We start from the raw sequence: 16,546 nt of genomic DNA on the forward strand, positions 1-16,546 counted from the left end.
ATGCAAGTGCAAACGTATTTTGTTTTTTAAAGATTTTTTGATGTAGACCATTTTTAAAGTCTTTATTGAATTTGTTACAATATTGCTTGTTTTATTTTTTTATGTTTGTTTTTTTTGGCTGAGAGGCATGTGGAATCTTAACTCCCCAATCAGGAGTTGAACCTACATCTCCTGCCTTAGAAGGTGAAGTCTTAGTCACTGGACCACCAGGGAGGTCTCTGTTTTTGAAAGATGTAACTATTTCCAGCTTTACTGATTTATTACTGATACATAATATATGTAAGTTTAAGGCATACAACATTATGATTTGATACAAGTATATATTGCAAAATCATTATCACAATAAGGTTAGTTAACAATTCCATTCCTTCATATCATTACCTTTTCTTGGTGGTGATAGCATTTAAGATCTACACTCTTAAGAACTTTCAAGTATATGATACAACATCGTTCACTGTAGTCACTACACTATACAGTTCCATCACCAGGAAATGTTCATCTTATAATGAACTGTGTACCCTTTGATTATCTCCCCATGTCTCCCACCCCTAGCCTCTGGCAACCACCATTCTACTCTCTGCCTTGATGAATCTGACTATTTTGAGATTCCACATATAAGTGAGAACACACAATATTTACTTTACTTTCTCTGTATGACTTATGTCACTTAGCATGATACCCTCAAGGTCCATCCACATTGTTGCAAAGCATGGAATTTCCTTCTCTCTTATGGCTGAATAATATCCCACTATACATATAGCATTTTCTATATCCATGCTGTCCCTGTATACTAGTTTGCATTTCTTAGACTTTTCTATAAATGAAATCATGACTTGGCTTCTTTGACTTAGCATAATTACTTTGAGATTCATCCATCTTTTTCATGTCTCAGTAGTTCCTTTCTTGTTATTGCTGGATAGTATCGTAGCTCAGGCAGTAAAGAATCCACCCACAATGCAGGAGACCTGGGTTCAGTTCCTGGGTCAGGAAGATCCCCTGGAGAAGGGAAAGAAGCCATATTCTTGGCTGGAGAATCCCATGGACAGAGGAGCCTGGCAGGCTACAGTCCATGGGATCATAAGAGTCGGACACGACTTAGTCACTAGACCACCATTCCATTAGATGGATGGACTGCCATTTATCTCTTCTCCCATTTATGGACATTTGAGTTCTTTCCAGATTTTAGGTATTACAAATGAAACTGCTAAGAACATTTGTGTACAAGTCTTTGTATAAACATATGCTTTCACCTCCCTTGAGTAAAGACTTAAGTGTGGAATGACAAGGTTATACGGTACATGCACCTTTAACTTTTTAAGAAACTGCCAAATGCTTTTCCAAAATGGTTGTGCCATTTTACATTCCTGCCAGTGGTGTATGCAGGTGCCAGCTTTTCCACATCTTCACCAAGCAGTTCAGTTCATTTCAGTCACTCAGTTGTGTCCGACTCTTTGAGACCCCATGAATCACAGCACACCCGGCTTCCCTGCCCATCACCAACTCCCAGAGTTTACTCAAACTCATGTCCATCGAGTCGGTGATGCCATCCAGCCATCTCATCCTCTGTCGCCCCCTTCTCCTCCTGCCCCCAATCCCTCCCAGCATCAGGGTCTTTTCCAATGAGTCAACTCTTCGTATGAGGTGGCCAAAGTACTAGAGTTTCAGCTTTAGCATCAGTCCTTCCAATGAATACCCAGGACTGATCTTCTTTAGGATGGACTGGTTGGATCTCCTCACAGTCCAAGGGACTCTCAAGAGTCTTTTCCAACACCACAGTTCAAAAGCATCAGTTCTTTGGCACTCAGCTTTCTTCACAGTCCAACTCTCACATCCATACATGATCACTGGAAAAACCATAGTCTTGACTAGACGGACCTTTGTTGGCAAAGTAATGTCTCTGCTTTTTAATATGCTATCTAGGTCTTTTTTTTTTCTTTTACTTTTTTGGACTGCTCCATGCACACACGAGGCTTGTGGGATCTTAGTTCCCTGACCAGGGATGGAACTGCAGTCCCTGCATTGGGAGCATGGAGTCTTAACCACTGAACCACCAGGGAAATTCCTGGTCTGTCTTTTTAATTTTTCTAATTGGTGTGTAGCATTACCTCATTATCATTCAAATTTATAATGACTAATGATATTAAACATCTTTTCATGTGCTTATTTGCAACTCACATATCTTTTTTTTTTTTTTTTTTTTGGTGAAAACCTGTTCAAATCTTTTGACCATTTGGAAAAATTAGGTTGTTTGTTTTCTTACTGTCTTAGCCACTGGATCACAGGGAAGTCCTTCTTTTCTTTTTAAACACACTTTATTGAGTTACGACTGACTTACAAAAAGCTGTACACATTTAACATATCAACTTGATGAGTTTGGAGGTAAACACACACCTGTGAAACCATTTCCACAGTCAATGTCATAAACATATCTGTCACCTCCAGGGTTTCCTTCTGTCCTTTTTTTTTAATTTTAATTTTTTGTGGTAAGAACACAATTCATCTTCTTAGCATAGTTTTTTTAATTTATTTTTTTATTGAAGGATAATTGCTTTACAGAATTTTGTTGTTTTCTGTCAAACCTCACATGAATCAGCCATAGGTACACATATATCCCCTCCCTTTTGAACCTCCCATTTCTCTAATAATGAGTGATATTGAGCATCTTTTCATGTGTTTGTTAGCCATCTGTATGTCTTCTATGGAGAGATATCTGTTTAGGTCTTTTTCTTACTGTTTGATTGGGTTGTTTGTTTTTCTGGCATTGAGTTGTATGAGTTGCTTATATATTTTGGAAATTAATCTTTTGCCAGTTGTTTCATTTGCTACTATTTTCTCCCACTCTGAGGGTTGTCTTTTCACCTTGCTTATAGTTTCCTTTGCTGTGCAGAAGCTCTTAAGTTTAATCAGGTCCCACTTGTTTACTTTTGTTTTTATTGCCATTACTCTAGGAAGTGGGTCATAAAGGATCTTGCTTTGATTTATGTCATTGAGTGTTCTGCCTATATTTTCCTCTAAGAGTTTATAGTTTCTGGTCTTACATTTAGGTCTTTCATCTATTTTTAGTCTATCTTTGTGTATGGTGTTAGGAAGTGTTCTAATTTCATTCTTTTACCTGTAGCTGTCCAGTTTTCCCAGCACCATTTATTGAAGAGGCTGTCTTTGCCCCATTGTATATTCTTGCCTCCTTTGTTGAAAATAAGGTACCCATAGGTGCATGGGTTTATTTCTGGGCTTTCTATTTGTTCCATTGGTCTATATTTCTGTTTTTGTGCCAGTACCATACTGTCTTGATGATTGTAGCTTTGTGGTATAATCTGAAGTCAGGAAGGTTGATTCCTTGAGTTCCATTCTTCTCTCTCAAGACTGCTTTGGCTATTCAGGGTCTTTTGTGTTTCCATATGAATTCTGAAAATTTTTGTTCCAGTTCTGTGAAAAATACCATTGGTAATTTGATAGGGATCACATTGAACCTGTAGATTGCATTTGGTAGTATAGTCATTTTCACAATATTGATTCTTCCTACCCGGGAACATGGAATATCTCTCCATCTCTTTATGTTGTCTTTGATTTCTTTCATCAGTGTCTAATAATTTTCTGTGTACAGTTCTTTTGTCTCCTTAGGTAAGTTTATTCCTAGAAATCTAGTTCTTTTTGTTGTAATGGTGAATAGGATTGATTCCTTAATTCCTCTTTATGATTTTTCATTGTTAGTATATAGAAATGCAAATGATTTCTGTGTGTTGATTTTGTATCCTGCAACTTTGCTAAATTCACTGATTAGCTCTAATAATTTTGTGATACTATCTTTAGGGTTTTCTATGTACAGTATCATGTCATCTGCAAGCAGTGAGAGCTTTACTTCTTCTTTTCCAATCTGGCTTCCTTTTATTTCTTTTTCTTCTCTGATTGCTGTAGCTAGGACTTCCAGAACTATGTTGAATAATAGTGGTGAAAGTGGATCCCCTTTCTCATCTTAGGGGGAATGCTTTCAATTTTTCACCATTGAGAATAATGTTTGCTGTAGGCTTATTATATGTGGCCTTTACTATGTTGAGGTAGGTTCCTTCTATGCCCATTTTTTTTATGCCCATTTTTTGAAGAGTTTTAATCGTAACTGTGTGCTGAATTTTGTCAAACACTTTTTCTGCATCTATTGAGGTTATCGTTTGGTTTTATCTTTCAGTTTGTTAATATGGTGTATCACATTTATTTATTTGCATATATTGAAGAATCCTTGCATTCCTGGAATAAACCCAACTTGCTCATGGTGTATGAGCTTTTTGATGTGTTGCTGAATTCTGTTTGCTAAAATTTTGTTGTGGATTCTTGCATCTATGTTCATCAGTGATATTGGCCTGTAGTTTTCTTTTCATGTGTTGTCTTTGTCTGGCTTTGGTATCAGGGTGATGGTGGCCCTGTAGAGTGAGTTTGGATGTGCTCCTCTGCAATTTTTTGAAAGAGTTTTAGAAGGACAGGCATTAGCTCTTCTCTAAATGTTTGATAGAATTCTCCTGTGAAATCATCTGGTCCTGGCCTTTTGGGAGATTTTTGATCACAGCTTCAATTTTAGTCCTTGTAATTGGGTTGTTCATAATTTCTATTTCTCCCTGGTTCAGTCTTGGAAGACTGAACTTTTCTAAGAATCTGTCCATTTCTTCCAGGTTATCCATTTTATTACCATGTAGTTGTTTATAATAGTCTCTTACAATCCTTTGTATTTCTGCATTGTCTGTTGTAACCTTTCCTTTTTCATTTCTAGTTTTGTTGATTTGATTCTTCTCTCTTTTTTTCTTGATGAGTTTGGCTAATGATTTTTCAATTTTGTTTATCTTCTCAAAGAGCCAGCTTTTAGTTTTATTAATCTTTACTATTATTTTTTTCATTTCTTTTTCATTTATTTCTGCTTGGATATTTATTATTTCTTTCTTTCTACTAAGTTTTGAGTTTTTTTTGTTCTTCTTTTTCCAATTGATTTAGGTATAAAGTTAGATTGTCTATTGGATGTTTTTCTTGTCTCTTGAGGTGGGAATGTGTTGCTATAAACTTCCCTCTTAGAACTGCTTTCACTGCATCCCATAGGTTTTGAGTTGTCATGTTTTCATTGTCATTTGTTTCTAGAAATTTTTTTATTTCCCTTTTGATTTTTCCAGTAACCTGTTGGTTATTTAGAAACATGTTGTTTAATCTCCATGTGTTTGTGTTTCTTACAGTTTTTTTCTTGTAATTGATATCTAGTCTCATAGTGTTGTGGTCAGAGAAGATGCTTGATATAATTTCAATTTTCTTAAATTTACTGAGGTTTGATTTTTGACCCAAGATGTGGTCTGTCCTTGTGCATATGGAGAATGTTCCATATGCACTTGAGATGAAGGTGTATTCTTCTGCATTTGGATGGAATGTCCTGAAGATATCAATGAGATCCATCTCATCTAATGTATCATTTAAAACTTCTGTTTCCTTATTAATTTTCTGTTTTGATGATCTGTCCATTGGTGTGAGTGGGGCATTAAATTTTCCTAATATTATTGTGTTACTGTCAATTTCTCCTTTTATGTCTGCTAGTGTTTGTCTCATGTATTGAGGTGCTCCTATATTGGGTGCACAAATATTTACAATTGTTATGTCTTCCTCTTGGATTGATCCCTTGATCATTATGTAGTGTCCTTCCTTATCTCCTGTAATCTTCTTTATTTTAAGATCTATTTTGTCTGATATGAGGATTGCTACTCCAGCTTTCTTTTGCTTCCCATTTGCATGGAATATATTTTTCCATCCTCTCACTTTCAGTCTATATGTGTTTTTAGGTCTGAAGTTGTTTCTTGTAGACAGCACATATATGGGTCTTGTTTTGTATCCATTCAGCTAGTTTGTGTCTTTTGGTTGGAGCATTTAATGCATTTACATTTAAAGTAATTATTGATATATATGTTCCTATCGCCATTTTCTTAATTTTAGGGGGTTGATTTTGTAGATCTTTTTACTTCTCTTGTATTTCTTGACTATATAAGTCCATTTAACATTTGTTGTAAAGCTGGTTTGGTGGTACTGAATTCTCTTAACTTTTGCTTGTCTGAAAACCTTTTTATTTCTCCACCAATTTTGAATGAGATCCTTGCCAGGTAAAGTAACCTTGATTGTAGATTTTTCCCTTTTAGTGCTTTAAACATATCCTGCCATTCCCTTCTGGCCTGCAGGGTTTCTGCTGAAAGATCAGCTGTTAAGTGTATGGGGTTTCCCTTGTATGTTACTTGTTGCTTCTCCCTTGCTGCTTTTAATATTCTTTCTTCGTGTTTAGTCTTTGTTAGCTTGATTAGTATGTATCTTGGTGTTCCTCCTTGGGTTTATCCTGTATGGGACTCTTTGTGTCTCTTGGACTTGTGTATTTCCTTTTCCATGTTGGGGAAATTTTCAACCATAATCTCTTCAAAAGTTTTCTCATACTTTCTTTTTCTCTTCTTCTTCTGGGACCCTTATAATTTGAATGTTGGTGCCTTTGATATTGTCCCAGAGGTTTCTGAGACTATCCTCAGTTCTTTTCATTCTTTTTACTTTATTCTGCTCTTCAGAAGTTATTTCCACCATTTTATCTTCCAGCTCACTGGTTCATTCTTCTGTTTCAGATATTCTGCTATTGATTCCTTCCAGACTACTTTTAACTTCAGTAATTGTGTTGTTTGTCTCTGTATGTTTATTTTTTAATTCTTCTAGGTCTTTGTTAATTGATTCTTGCATTTTCTCCATTTTGTTTTCAAGGTTTTTGATCATCTTTACTATCATTATTCTGAATTCTTTTCCAGATAGTTTGCCTATTTCCTCTTCATTGATTTGGACTTCTGTGTTTCTAATTGGTCCCTTCACTTGTGTAGTATTTCTCTGCCTCTTAATTATTTTTTTTTAATTTATTGTGTTTGAGGTCTTCTTTTCCCAGGCTTCAAGGTTGAATTCTTTCTTCCTTTTAGTTTCTGCCCTCCTAAGGTTGGTCCAGTTGTTTGTATAAGCTTCATATAGGGTGAGATTTGTGCTGAGTTTTTATTTGCTTGTTTTTCGTCTGATGGGCGTGGCTGAGTGAGGTGGTAATCCTGTCTGCTGATGATTTGGTTTGTAGTTTTATTTTGTTTGTTGTTTAGATGAGGCGTCCTGCACAGGGTGCTACTGGTGTTTGGGTGATGCCAGGTCTTGTATTCAAGTGATTTCCTTTGTGTGAGTTTTCACTATTTGATACTCCCTAGGGTTAGTTCTGGAGAAGGAAACGGCAACTCACTCCAGTGTTCTTGCCTGGAGAATCCCAGGGACAGCGGAGCTGGGTGGGCTGCCGTCCATGGGGTTGCACAGATTTGGACACGACTGAAGCGACTTAGCAGCAGCAGCAGCAGGGTTAGTTCTCTGGTATTCTAGAGTCTTGGAGTCAGTGCTCCCACTCCAAAGGCTCAGGGATTGATCTTTTATGACTGTCGCTAATGGGTGGTGCCGAGGGACCAAAGCTTGAGGTGATCTGGTGGAGGATCTCTCAAAGCACACTGCAAGCTCAAGTCAGAAGTCACTCAGATGAGCTCAAGCCAATTCCTTGACTCCTCTGTGCCTCAGTTTCCTCACTGCCTCTGCCGCTCCCGGTGACTCAAGGAATACACTTTTGCTTTGTCTAACCACTTAGATTTGGCAGAATAATAGGTACCATAGCATAGGTCTAACATATTCTGATGTATACAGAAGTTGAAACAATCTCCTCAGAGCAAGAATAGGTATATAGGCTTGGTCCTGGCAGTAGAAGCTGCAATGCCTTGATAACTGGCTTCTGCCCTTCAGCATGGCCCCCCAGAGATCAGTTAGACCCACAGATGAGACAGCCTTTGCAGAAGTCCAGGAATCCAGTTGAGTAGTTCCATCAGACACATACAGGAACCTTCACCTGTGACTGGCGGCAGGGGTTCCAGAAGTTTGTGCATCCCCCCAGCTGGTGCAGGCCCACCTCCTTCTTGGCACAATTTCAAGAAAACAATTAGATATTGTTCACTACAGGCACTGCGGTTATAATAGAGCTCTAGGAGATATTCATTTTTGGTAACGGAAACTTTGTATCCTTTGACCAACACCTCCCTGTTTCCCCCTTCCTCAAACCCTGGTAATCACCAGTCTATACTCTGCTTCTGTGAATTTGTTACAGACCCCAAATGGTATTCTAGATAGGCTATCGTCCTTTTTTTTTTTTTTTTTTTGCCTTATTGCCTTGACTAGAATCAATACTGATAGAAATAGTATTGAATAGAAATGGTAAGAAGTAGTAAGACCCTTGTCTTGTTCTTGATCTCAGAAATTAAGCAGTGTTTCACCATTGTCTGTAGATGTTATCTGCAGATGTTTTGTAAATGTCTTTTTCCAGATTGAGGGTTTTCTTCTATTCATCATTTGCTGAGAGGTTTTTTTTTTTTTTTTTTAAGTCACAAATAGCTGTTAGATTTTGTCAAATGCTTTTCTTGAAATGATTGTATGTTTTTTTTTGTCTTTAAATTTATTAATATGATACACAGATTGATTTTTTGAATGTTAACTTTTTATTCCTGGGATAAACCCCACCATGTAATGTATCATCTTTTTTATTAATACATGTTATTGGATCTGATTTGCTAAAATTTTTTTAGAATTTTGCGTCTATGTTCATGAAAGTTTGACCTATAATTTTCTTTTCTTGTCTTTGCCTGCTTTTGTTATCAGGGTAATGCTAGCTTTGTAGAATGAGTTGGAAAGAATTCCTTTCACATTTCTGGAAGAGCTTGTTAGAACTGGGATTATTTCTTCTTTAAACGTTCGGAATGTCCCCAGCCCTGCATAAGCACCACTGGGTTCAATCCTTTTGAGAGATACTTTCCCTTCCCTGGGTGGTTTCCTCACACACATGTACTGACCAACACTCAGCTGCAAGCTAGTAGGGGACCCTCAGCAGATATTTGGGTCTCTCTATGCACATTTTTCTTTTTTTTTTTCTGTGCTGGGTCTTCACTGTAGGGCTCAGGCTCTTTAGCTGTGGTGCGCTTAGCTGTCCCTGAGGCATGAGGGATAATAGTTCCCTGATGAGGGATTGAACCAGAGTCCCCTGCATTGGCAGGCTGATTCTTTAGAGCTGGACCACAGGGTAAGTCCCCCTCTGTATACATCTCTGCTCCCTAGGACTCTGTCTTGTGAACTCCCTGCCCTAATGCCAGCAGGTAGAGGCCTAGGGTAGAGAAAATGCCAGTGGAGTCAGTAGGCTTCTCTCAGCCAATGACTGTGAAAACAGAAAGGATTACCAAAGGGGAATCTGACTGCAGTCTGCTAAAAGTCCCTCTATGACATTTAGAGCAATCATTTCCTCAACACACATGGACTGGACTGTGGACTCTGTGAATGCTCGTGATTTCTGGGATTCCAGGAGCTCCTTTGATGCCACAGGTTATGTGTTTCTTAGGCGATAACTGATGTTGATGTGGAGTACCCCTTGGTAGGTATAGACGGAAACTTCAGAGTGAAGAAAGGGACTGGCCAGGTCTTAAGTAACTTGGTGACTCTTGACCTCTGCTTGGTTCCAGACATCTAGACCAGTGTTCCCAGTTTTGCACAGCACCCCCCAACCCCCGCTTTGGGTTCTGACTGGAAACAGCAGTGGTCATCGGAGGAGCTGGACTTGGGCCACAAGGAGGCTACTGCCAAGGAACACACAGCCTGTTTCCCACCCGCAGGTGCCTTCTTCATCCCCTACCTCATCTTCCTCTTTACCTGCGGCATTCCTGTCTTCCTTCTGGAGACGGCGCTGGGCCAGTACACCAGTCAGGGGGGCATCACTGCCTGGAGGAAGATCTGCCCCATCTTTGAGGGTGAGTCGCTCGCGCCTGACTCCAGAGTCTCCACACCAGGTTATAAACTGCATTGGAATAACTGGGGGGGTTAGCAGCAGTGCTTATGGAGATAAGCCCCTGGGTCTATGTTAAACCTTCCACTTGTGACTCAGTGGGCATGAGTTTGAGCAAGCTCAGGGAGAGAGTGAAGGACAGGGAAGCCTTGCGTACTGCTGTTCATGGGGTCACAAAGAGTCGGACACAACTGAGTAACTGAATAACTCCACTTGTGGGCCCAAGAGAGAACTAGTCACTCAGCCCAGCAGAGGATGGAGGAGAAGATGGGTTGAGAGCGGCACAAAGGCCTTAGCTAATAAGTAGAGTGCAAAGCTATTTCAGCTGTACCTGTGTGTATTTTGCAATGCATACAAATAATTTCGTGCTTTAAAAAAGATATTTAATCAATGGAAAGCATTTAAAAAGAGATATTTTTTTTGTTTTTTAATTTGTTTTTAGTTTGGGGATTTTTTTTTTTTTTTTTGGCTGTGCCAGGCAGCCTGTGGCATTTTAGTTCCCCAACCAGGGATTGAGCCCAGGCCCTTGGCTGTGAGAGTACAGAGTCCTAACCACTGGACAGTCAGGGAAGTCTCTAAAAAGAATTTTAATGGAAAAAAAATCCATTAATAATTCTACTATCTTTGGACTTTCTTGGTGGTCCAGTGATTAAGAAGACTCCACACTTCCACTGCTGGGGGCCTGGGTTCGATCCCTGGTTGGGGAACTAAGATCCCACAAGCCTCAAGGCACCACAAAAATAAATAAATAAATAATTCTTCTCTCTTTACACAGCAGTTACTTAGGGTGTTTTATTTTAACACTCCTCTCTCTTTAGGATTTTCTTTAAATTTTTATTTTGAAATAATTATGTGTTCACAGAAAGTTGCAAAAGTAGCCCAGGAGTGTCACGTGTACCCATCACCCAGTTTTCCCTCATGGTAAAAATTTTATATAGCTATGGAACAACGTCAAAACCTGGGAATGGACATTGGTACCACCCACAGACTTTGTTCAGGTTTCACCCATTTCTATGCACTCGCTTATGTGAGGGTGTCTATGTGTAATTGTGTGTAACTGTATCACTTGTGTGGATTTGTGCGACAACCACCACTGTTCCATGACTACAAAGATCTCCACCCCACTGCCCCTTTATAGTCGCATTTACCCCCTCCCTGCCCTCATCCCTAACCTCTGACAACCACCGATCTGTTCTCTATCTCTGTGATTCTGTCATTGGGGAACACTATATAAATGGAGTCATGCAGTGTGTGACTTTTGAGATCCACCGTTTCACTCAGCATCGTGCCCTGGAGATGCACCCAGATTGCTCTGGTATCAACGCATGTGTGTGCGTGTGTGCTAAGTCACTTCAGTTGTTTCCGACTCTGTGACCCCATGGACTAACCCACCAGGCTCCTCTGTCCATGGGATTCTCCAGGCAAGAATACTGGAGTGGGTTGCCATGCCCTCCTCCAGGGGCTCTTCCCGACCCAGGGATCAAACCCAAGTCTCTTACATCTCCTGCATTGGCAGGTGGGTTCTTTACCGCTAGCGCCACCTGGGAAGCTCTTGGTATCAGTGGTTCATCCCTTTTTATTACTGAGCTGTGTTCCATAGAATGGATGAACATACTATGATTTATTTAACCATTCACCCACTGAAGAACATTTGGGTTGTTTGTATTTGGGAGAGATTTATTTCACTATCTCTTTCTCTATATTAAAATTTATGTATCTATTAGTTTGAAATATACAGTTTTTTTTTTTCATTTTTATTTTTTTGTTTTTATTTTTAAGAATTTTTCCTACTTATTTGTGTTTCTCTTTTAGTTAGTGTTATTTTCCATTTTCTACACAGCAATCATTGGATTGCATAAACTTTCATCAGATGCACATATCAAAATTTACTTAAGAGTTCTCTGTTCTGGGCGTTTTACTTATTTTTGATCACTTATAAAATTGTTATACTCTGCTATCATATATCTTGGTAGAGATAGCCCCCTTCTTTTTGAAATTATTTCTTTGGGATAAATTCCCAAGTTCAGAATCATAGGATCAAATGGACAACCACGTCGATGTCTTTTGATCTGGCTTATGAAAGTGTTATACTGACATACAGTCATTGAACTTGAGTAAGGACTTTCTCCCATATCTTTAACAGCTCTGAGTTATAACCCTAGTTCCCAAACTTGTCGGCACATTGGAAACACCCCAGGACCTTCAAAACATCCTGAGGCCTGTACCCCACTCCCAGAGGTTGTGATTAAATTGGTCTGGCATCTAGACTGGGCTTTGGAATTTTAAAAATATCGTCAGGTAATTCTCCTAACATGTGGACAAGTTTGGAAATCACCGAGTGACAGCTTCTGTAGAAATGTTCACTTGTGTTACGGATGCAGAATGTTACCTCCTCATCATTTCAGTTTGCACACCCAGGATGAAGGAGCATGAGAGCATTTTGAGGACGTTCATTCACTATGTGCACTTGCTCCTCTGTGAACTGTCTCTTCCTGCTCTTAGCACGTGTTTTTATGTTTCAGAAATAGATCAGAAAAAAAAAATAGATCAGATGACTTCCAGGGAACATTAGCTATTGGAATCTCGGAGTTCGCCTTACATGTGTATGAAATAGCTTGGAATTGGAATCAGTGAAGTTTCAGCACCAGGACTGATGCGAGTTCACAGGAAGCAGGGCAGGGCAGCAGGGGTGGGGAGGAGAGCGGGAGGCCCGGGCCCCGAACCCCACATCTTAGGATACTCCCAGTGGAGCACAAACCCTCTCCCCAGCAGGGGTGGGTGGGGAATGAGACACCTGCCTGGTGCCCCAGTCCGGTCTGCCCCCTTCCCCCGCCACCAGGCATCGGCTACGCCTCCCAGATGATCGTCACCCTCCTCAACATCTACTACATCATCGTCCTGGCCTGGGCCCTCTTCTACCTCTTCAGCAGCTTTACTGTCGACCTGCCCTGGGGGAGCTGCCGCCACGACTGGAACACGGGTGAGGTCACACCCTCCTGCTTGGCCGCGGTGACCGGGGAGAGGGATCGGCCCTGTACCCTGGGACCCAGGCCCCCACCCCTCACTTGGGATGCTCTAGAAGTCTTCCAAGGACATCACGGAGGTCTTACACCAAAGATAAGAGCATCACAGGGGAAATGTCACAGACCTTTTTTTCAAAAAGCAATTTTACTTACTTATTTTTCGCTTGTGCTGGGTCTTTGCTGCTGCACGTGCTTTTCTCTTTTTGTGGGAAGCGGGGGCTACGCTCCGGTTCTGGTGCCTGGGTTTCTCATTGCGGCGGCTTCTCTTGTTGGGGGGCACGGGCTCTAGGCACACGCTTCAGTGGCTGCAGCGCGTGGGAACAGTAGTTTCGGCTCCCGGTCTCTGGAGCACAGGCTCTGTAGTCGTGACACACAGGCTTAGTTGTTCTTTGGCACGCAGGATCATCCCGGCTCAGGGATCAAACCCACGATCCACTGAACCACCAGAAAAGCCCTACAGACTTTGTAAAAAATTCATGGGTTCCGTCAAACACATTATCAATGCAAGTATCATGAAGACAGAACTGACTTCATTTTGTGCAGTTTAGCCCTTTATGTGATCTGAGACATGGTTAGTTTGATATATGTATATATTGCATATAATACATATATTATATATATGTATATATTGCATACAATACATATATACTGCATACAATACATATATACAATATATGTATATATTATTATATATGTATATATAACATATATGTATATATTATTTCATTTATTTGTTTTTCATGTCTTCTTTCTGATGCTATTTTCAACTTCCAGTTTATCTGGACTGAACCGGGGAATACACCATTTTATACAGTATCTCTATCATTTACAATAGCAAGTAATCGTCTCTTGTAGTTCCATCTTAAGACAGAAGCCCATAAGGCCATGGAACTCTGAGTCTAATGAATAGAAAGTAAACATGAAATTAAAGATAAAATTAAAAGTTACCTAGGGGAGTGCTGTCCAGAAGAACCGTCTGGGGTGATGAGTGTCCTTGGTACTCTCTGACCCGGCAGCCACTAGGTGCCCCCTCACCTCCAAACTGTGTGCTGTCTCTCCAGGCCTTCCTTCCTTCGTTCCTCTCTGCCACCACCTCCATGCCACTACTTTTCAGGTGAAAAGTCCAGTCCTGGATGTCCCTCCCTGAGGGTCACTGATCCACTAGGCTCTGCTCAATGTGTCTGTTAGAGCCTGTCCCGGCCCCGGCCCCTGGCATTCACCCGGCTTTTTCTCTGTTTGTTGGTCTGGTTTGTGCTTAGTGAAGTGAAACTGAAAGTCGCTCAGTCGTGTCCGACTCTTTGAGACCCCATGGACTATACAGTCCATGGAATTCTCCAGGCCAGAATACTGGAGTGGGTAGCCTTTCCCTTCTCCAGGGGAATCTCCCCAATCCAGGGATCGAAGCCAGGTCTCCCGCATTGAAGGCAGGTTTGTGCTTAGCGCTCTGTACTGTATCCTGTGCTCTCAAAACATATTTGTGGAGTGAATCAGGTTTTTAAAAATCTGTTCTCTTCTGATATTTTCTTTATTGTGTTTTTTCTTCTCCTCTCTTTGTTTCCTCCTCCCCCCTCCCTCCCCACTCCCTCCTCCCTCCCTCCTCCCTCCCCCCACCCCCCCATATCCGTCCCCCCCACTTTTTTTTAATTTTTGGCTGCTGGGTCTTCCTTGCTGCTCATGGGCTCTCTAGTTGTGGCCCACAGACTTAGTTGCTCCTAGGCATGTGGGATCTTAGTTCCCTGTGCCGTGCCTCATGGCTCAGTTGTGTCCAACTCGTTGTGATCCCACGGACTGTAGCCCGTCCACTCCTCTTTCCATGGGGATTCTCTAGGCAAGAATACCAGAATAGGTTGCCATGCCCTCCTTCAGGGGAATCTTCCCAACCCAGGGTTGGAATCCAGGTCTCCTGCATTGCAGGCAGATTCTTTACCAGCTGAGACACCAGGGATACCAAGAATACTGGATTGGGTAGCCTATCACTTCTCCAGGGAATCTTCCTGACCCAGGATCAAACTGGGCTCTCCTGCACTGCAGGTGGATTCTTTAGCAACTGAGCTACCAGGGAAGCCTGACCAGGGACCAGTTCCCCACCCAGGGATCAAACCCGAGTCCCCTGCACTGGAAGGTGGATTCTTAACCACTGGACCCCCAGGGCAGTCCCCAGCTCCCAGATCCTCTGCAGGTGGAACTTAACACATTTTGCTGAGCAGGACCCCAGCCCTCACTTCCTCACAGATGGGTGATCACAAGTCATCTCTGAGAAGATTCACTTTCTTGGGTGTGCAGTGGGGAAAATGCTCTCTATCATAGTATTTCCCAGGATTGCTGTCCTGATAAAACAAAGAAGGGCGTGAACACTTTGTGAAAAGTCTGAAGGCATAGAGGGGTAATTGAGAGCCACTATTTATGGAGCGCCCTGGAGCCTCATCTTCATTTAATCCCCTTATCGGCCCTGCACAGACTCTTCTCATGTGCATTTAGAGCCAACAGGACTGAGGCTTAGAGAGCCTCTCAGTGAATAACCTGGGGTGTTGAGGGGGAGTGGGGGTGGGTGGGGAGTGGGATTCAAGCCAGAGCCTCCTGACCTGTATCCCTGCTCTTAGCCATGACTGCACCATTTCCCCAGATGGTGTCCTGATTGTTCCTCAAAGGTCGTGAGTCCATCCAGGATGGCGGCCCAGAAATATTTGTCTATTTGAAGCAGTGTGCAAAGCATCTTTGCTGATGCCGCCTGGTCTTGCTTTAATTATAACATGCAGCCGCGACCCGCCCCCCATCCCACCCCCTACACCCTCTGCCATGGAGAAGTGGGAAAGGGCGCCATGGGTTTGATGAGGTTATGATGTCTTTCGTGTCTCATTGTGAGACTGTTTTGTTTAGATAACTTCAGCCCAGACACCTTCCTTCCCAGTCTCCTAAAGCTCCCCCCACTCTCTGGTCACACTGGCCAGTGATCTTTCTCTTGCTCCCCCGACCCCTGGCTGCCCACAGAGCGCTGCGTGGAGTTCCAGAGGACCAATGGCTCTCTGAATGCGACCGCTGAGAATGCCACCTCTCCCGTCATCGAGTTCTGGGAGTAAGTGAGGCCTTTTCTCCCTTCATCCAGTGTGGACAGTGTGTCCAGGGCATGGGGCTGGGTTCATACGGTGGCGACTCCACAGACGGCAAGGGACGAATTTCTGCTTCCCCCTTTGGTGGCCCCACCATCCAAGTGGCTTTTCCCTTGTGCCTGTATCTGTGGTTAATGCAGGACTGTCCTCAGGCTGGGCCTGCCTCCCCTCCCCTGGGGCCAGCCCCATGAGTGTCCACCCTCCTCCCCAGCTGCTTGTCAGTTACCTTTACTGCTCCTCCCCCGCCAAATACTGACATTCACCCAAAAAGTGATTCCTAACATCAAAGCCGTCATCACGGTCCGGCTGAGAGAATGTTTGCATCCCCTTCTCTGGGTTCAGTTGCACTCGGCCTGGCAGAATAAACTTACCTGGGGACAGTTTGTCTTTGCCTTTCTGTCTGTCTATCCCCATCTCTGGGCAAAGGAGAGCCTCACAGATCAGAGTGAAGGAGCCGGTAAGCCTTCTTCAGATCAGAGCGAGAGGCCCGGCTCCACTGCCCAGGGAGCTGAGGCCGGCAATTCACCCCTCTCTCC

At 42.2% G+C, this 16,546-nt stretch overlaps 1 protein-coding gene and 1 long non-coding RNA gene across 2 annotated transcripts in view; one reads left to right on the plus strand and one right to left on the minus strand.

Moving 5' to 3' along the window:
- Positions 1-16,546, plus strand: part of SLC6A13 (solute carrier family 6 member 13) — a 45,772-nt gene that overhangs the window by 15,066 nt on the left and 14,160 nt on the right. Inside the window, exons 5-7 of the mRNA XM_061124053.1 lie at positions 9,711-9,845; positions 12,720-12,860; positions 15,892-15,976. Of these exons, the coding sequence (XP_060980036.1) occupies positions 9,711-9,845; positions 12,720-12,860; positions 15,892-15,976 (361 nt within the window). The remainder of the gene's footprint in view (positions 1-9,710; positions 9,846-12,719; positions 12,861-15,891; positions 15,977-16,546) is intronic.
- On the minus strand, positions 383-16,517 carry LOC133043228 (uncharacterized). The gene is made up of 3 exons (XR_009689673.1): positions 16,382-16,517; positions 13,057-13,260; positions 383-996 (listed from the first exon to the last, which is right to left on the minus strand). It is a non-coding gene; the product is annotated as an uncharacterized LOC133043228 (long non-coding RNA).

This window comes from Dama dama, chromosome 22, assembly GCF_033118175.1.
Source record: "Dama dama isolate Ldn47 chromosome 22, ASM3311817v1, whole genome shotgun sequence".
Taxonomy (NCBI): domain Eukaryota; kingdom Metazoa; phylum Chordata; class Mammalia; order Artiodactyla; family Cervidae; genus Dama; species Dama dama.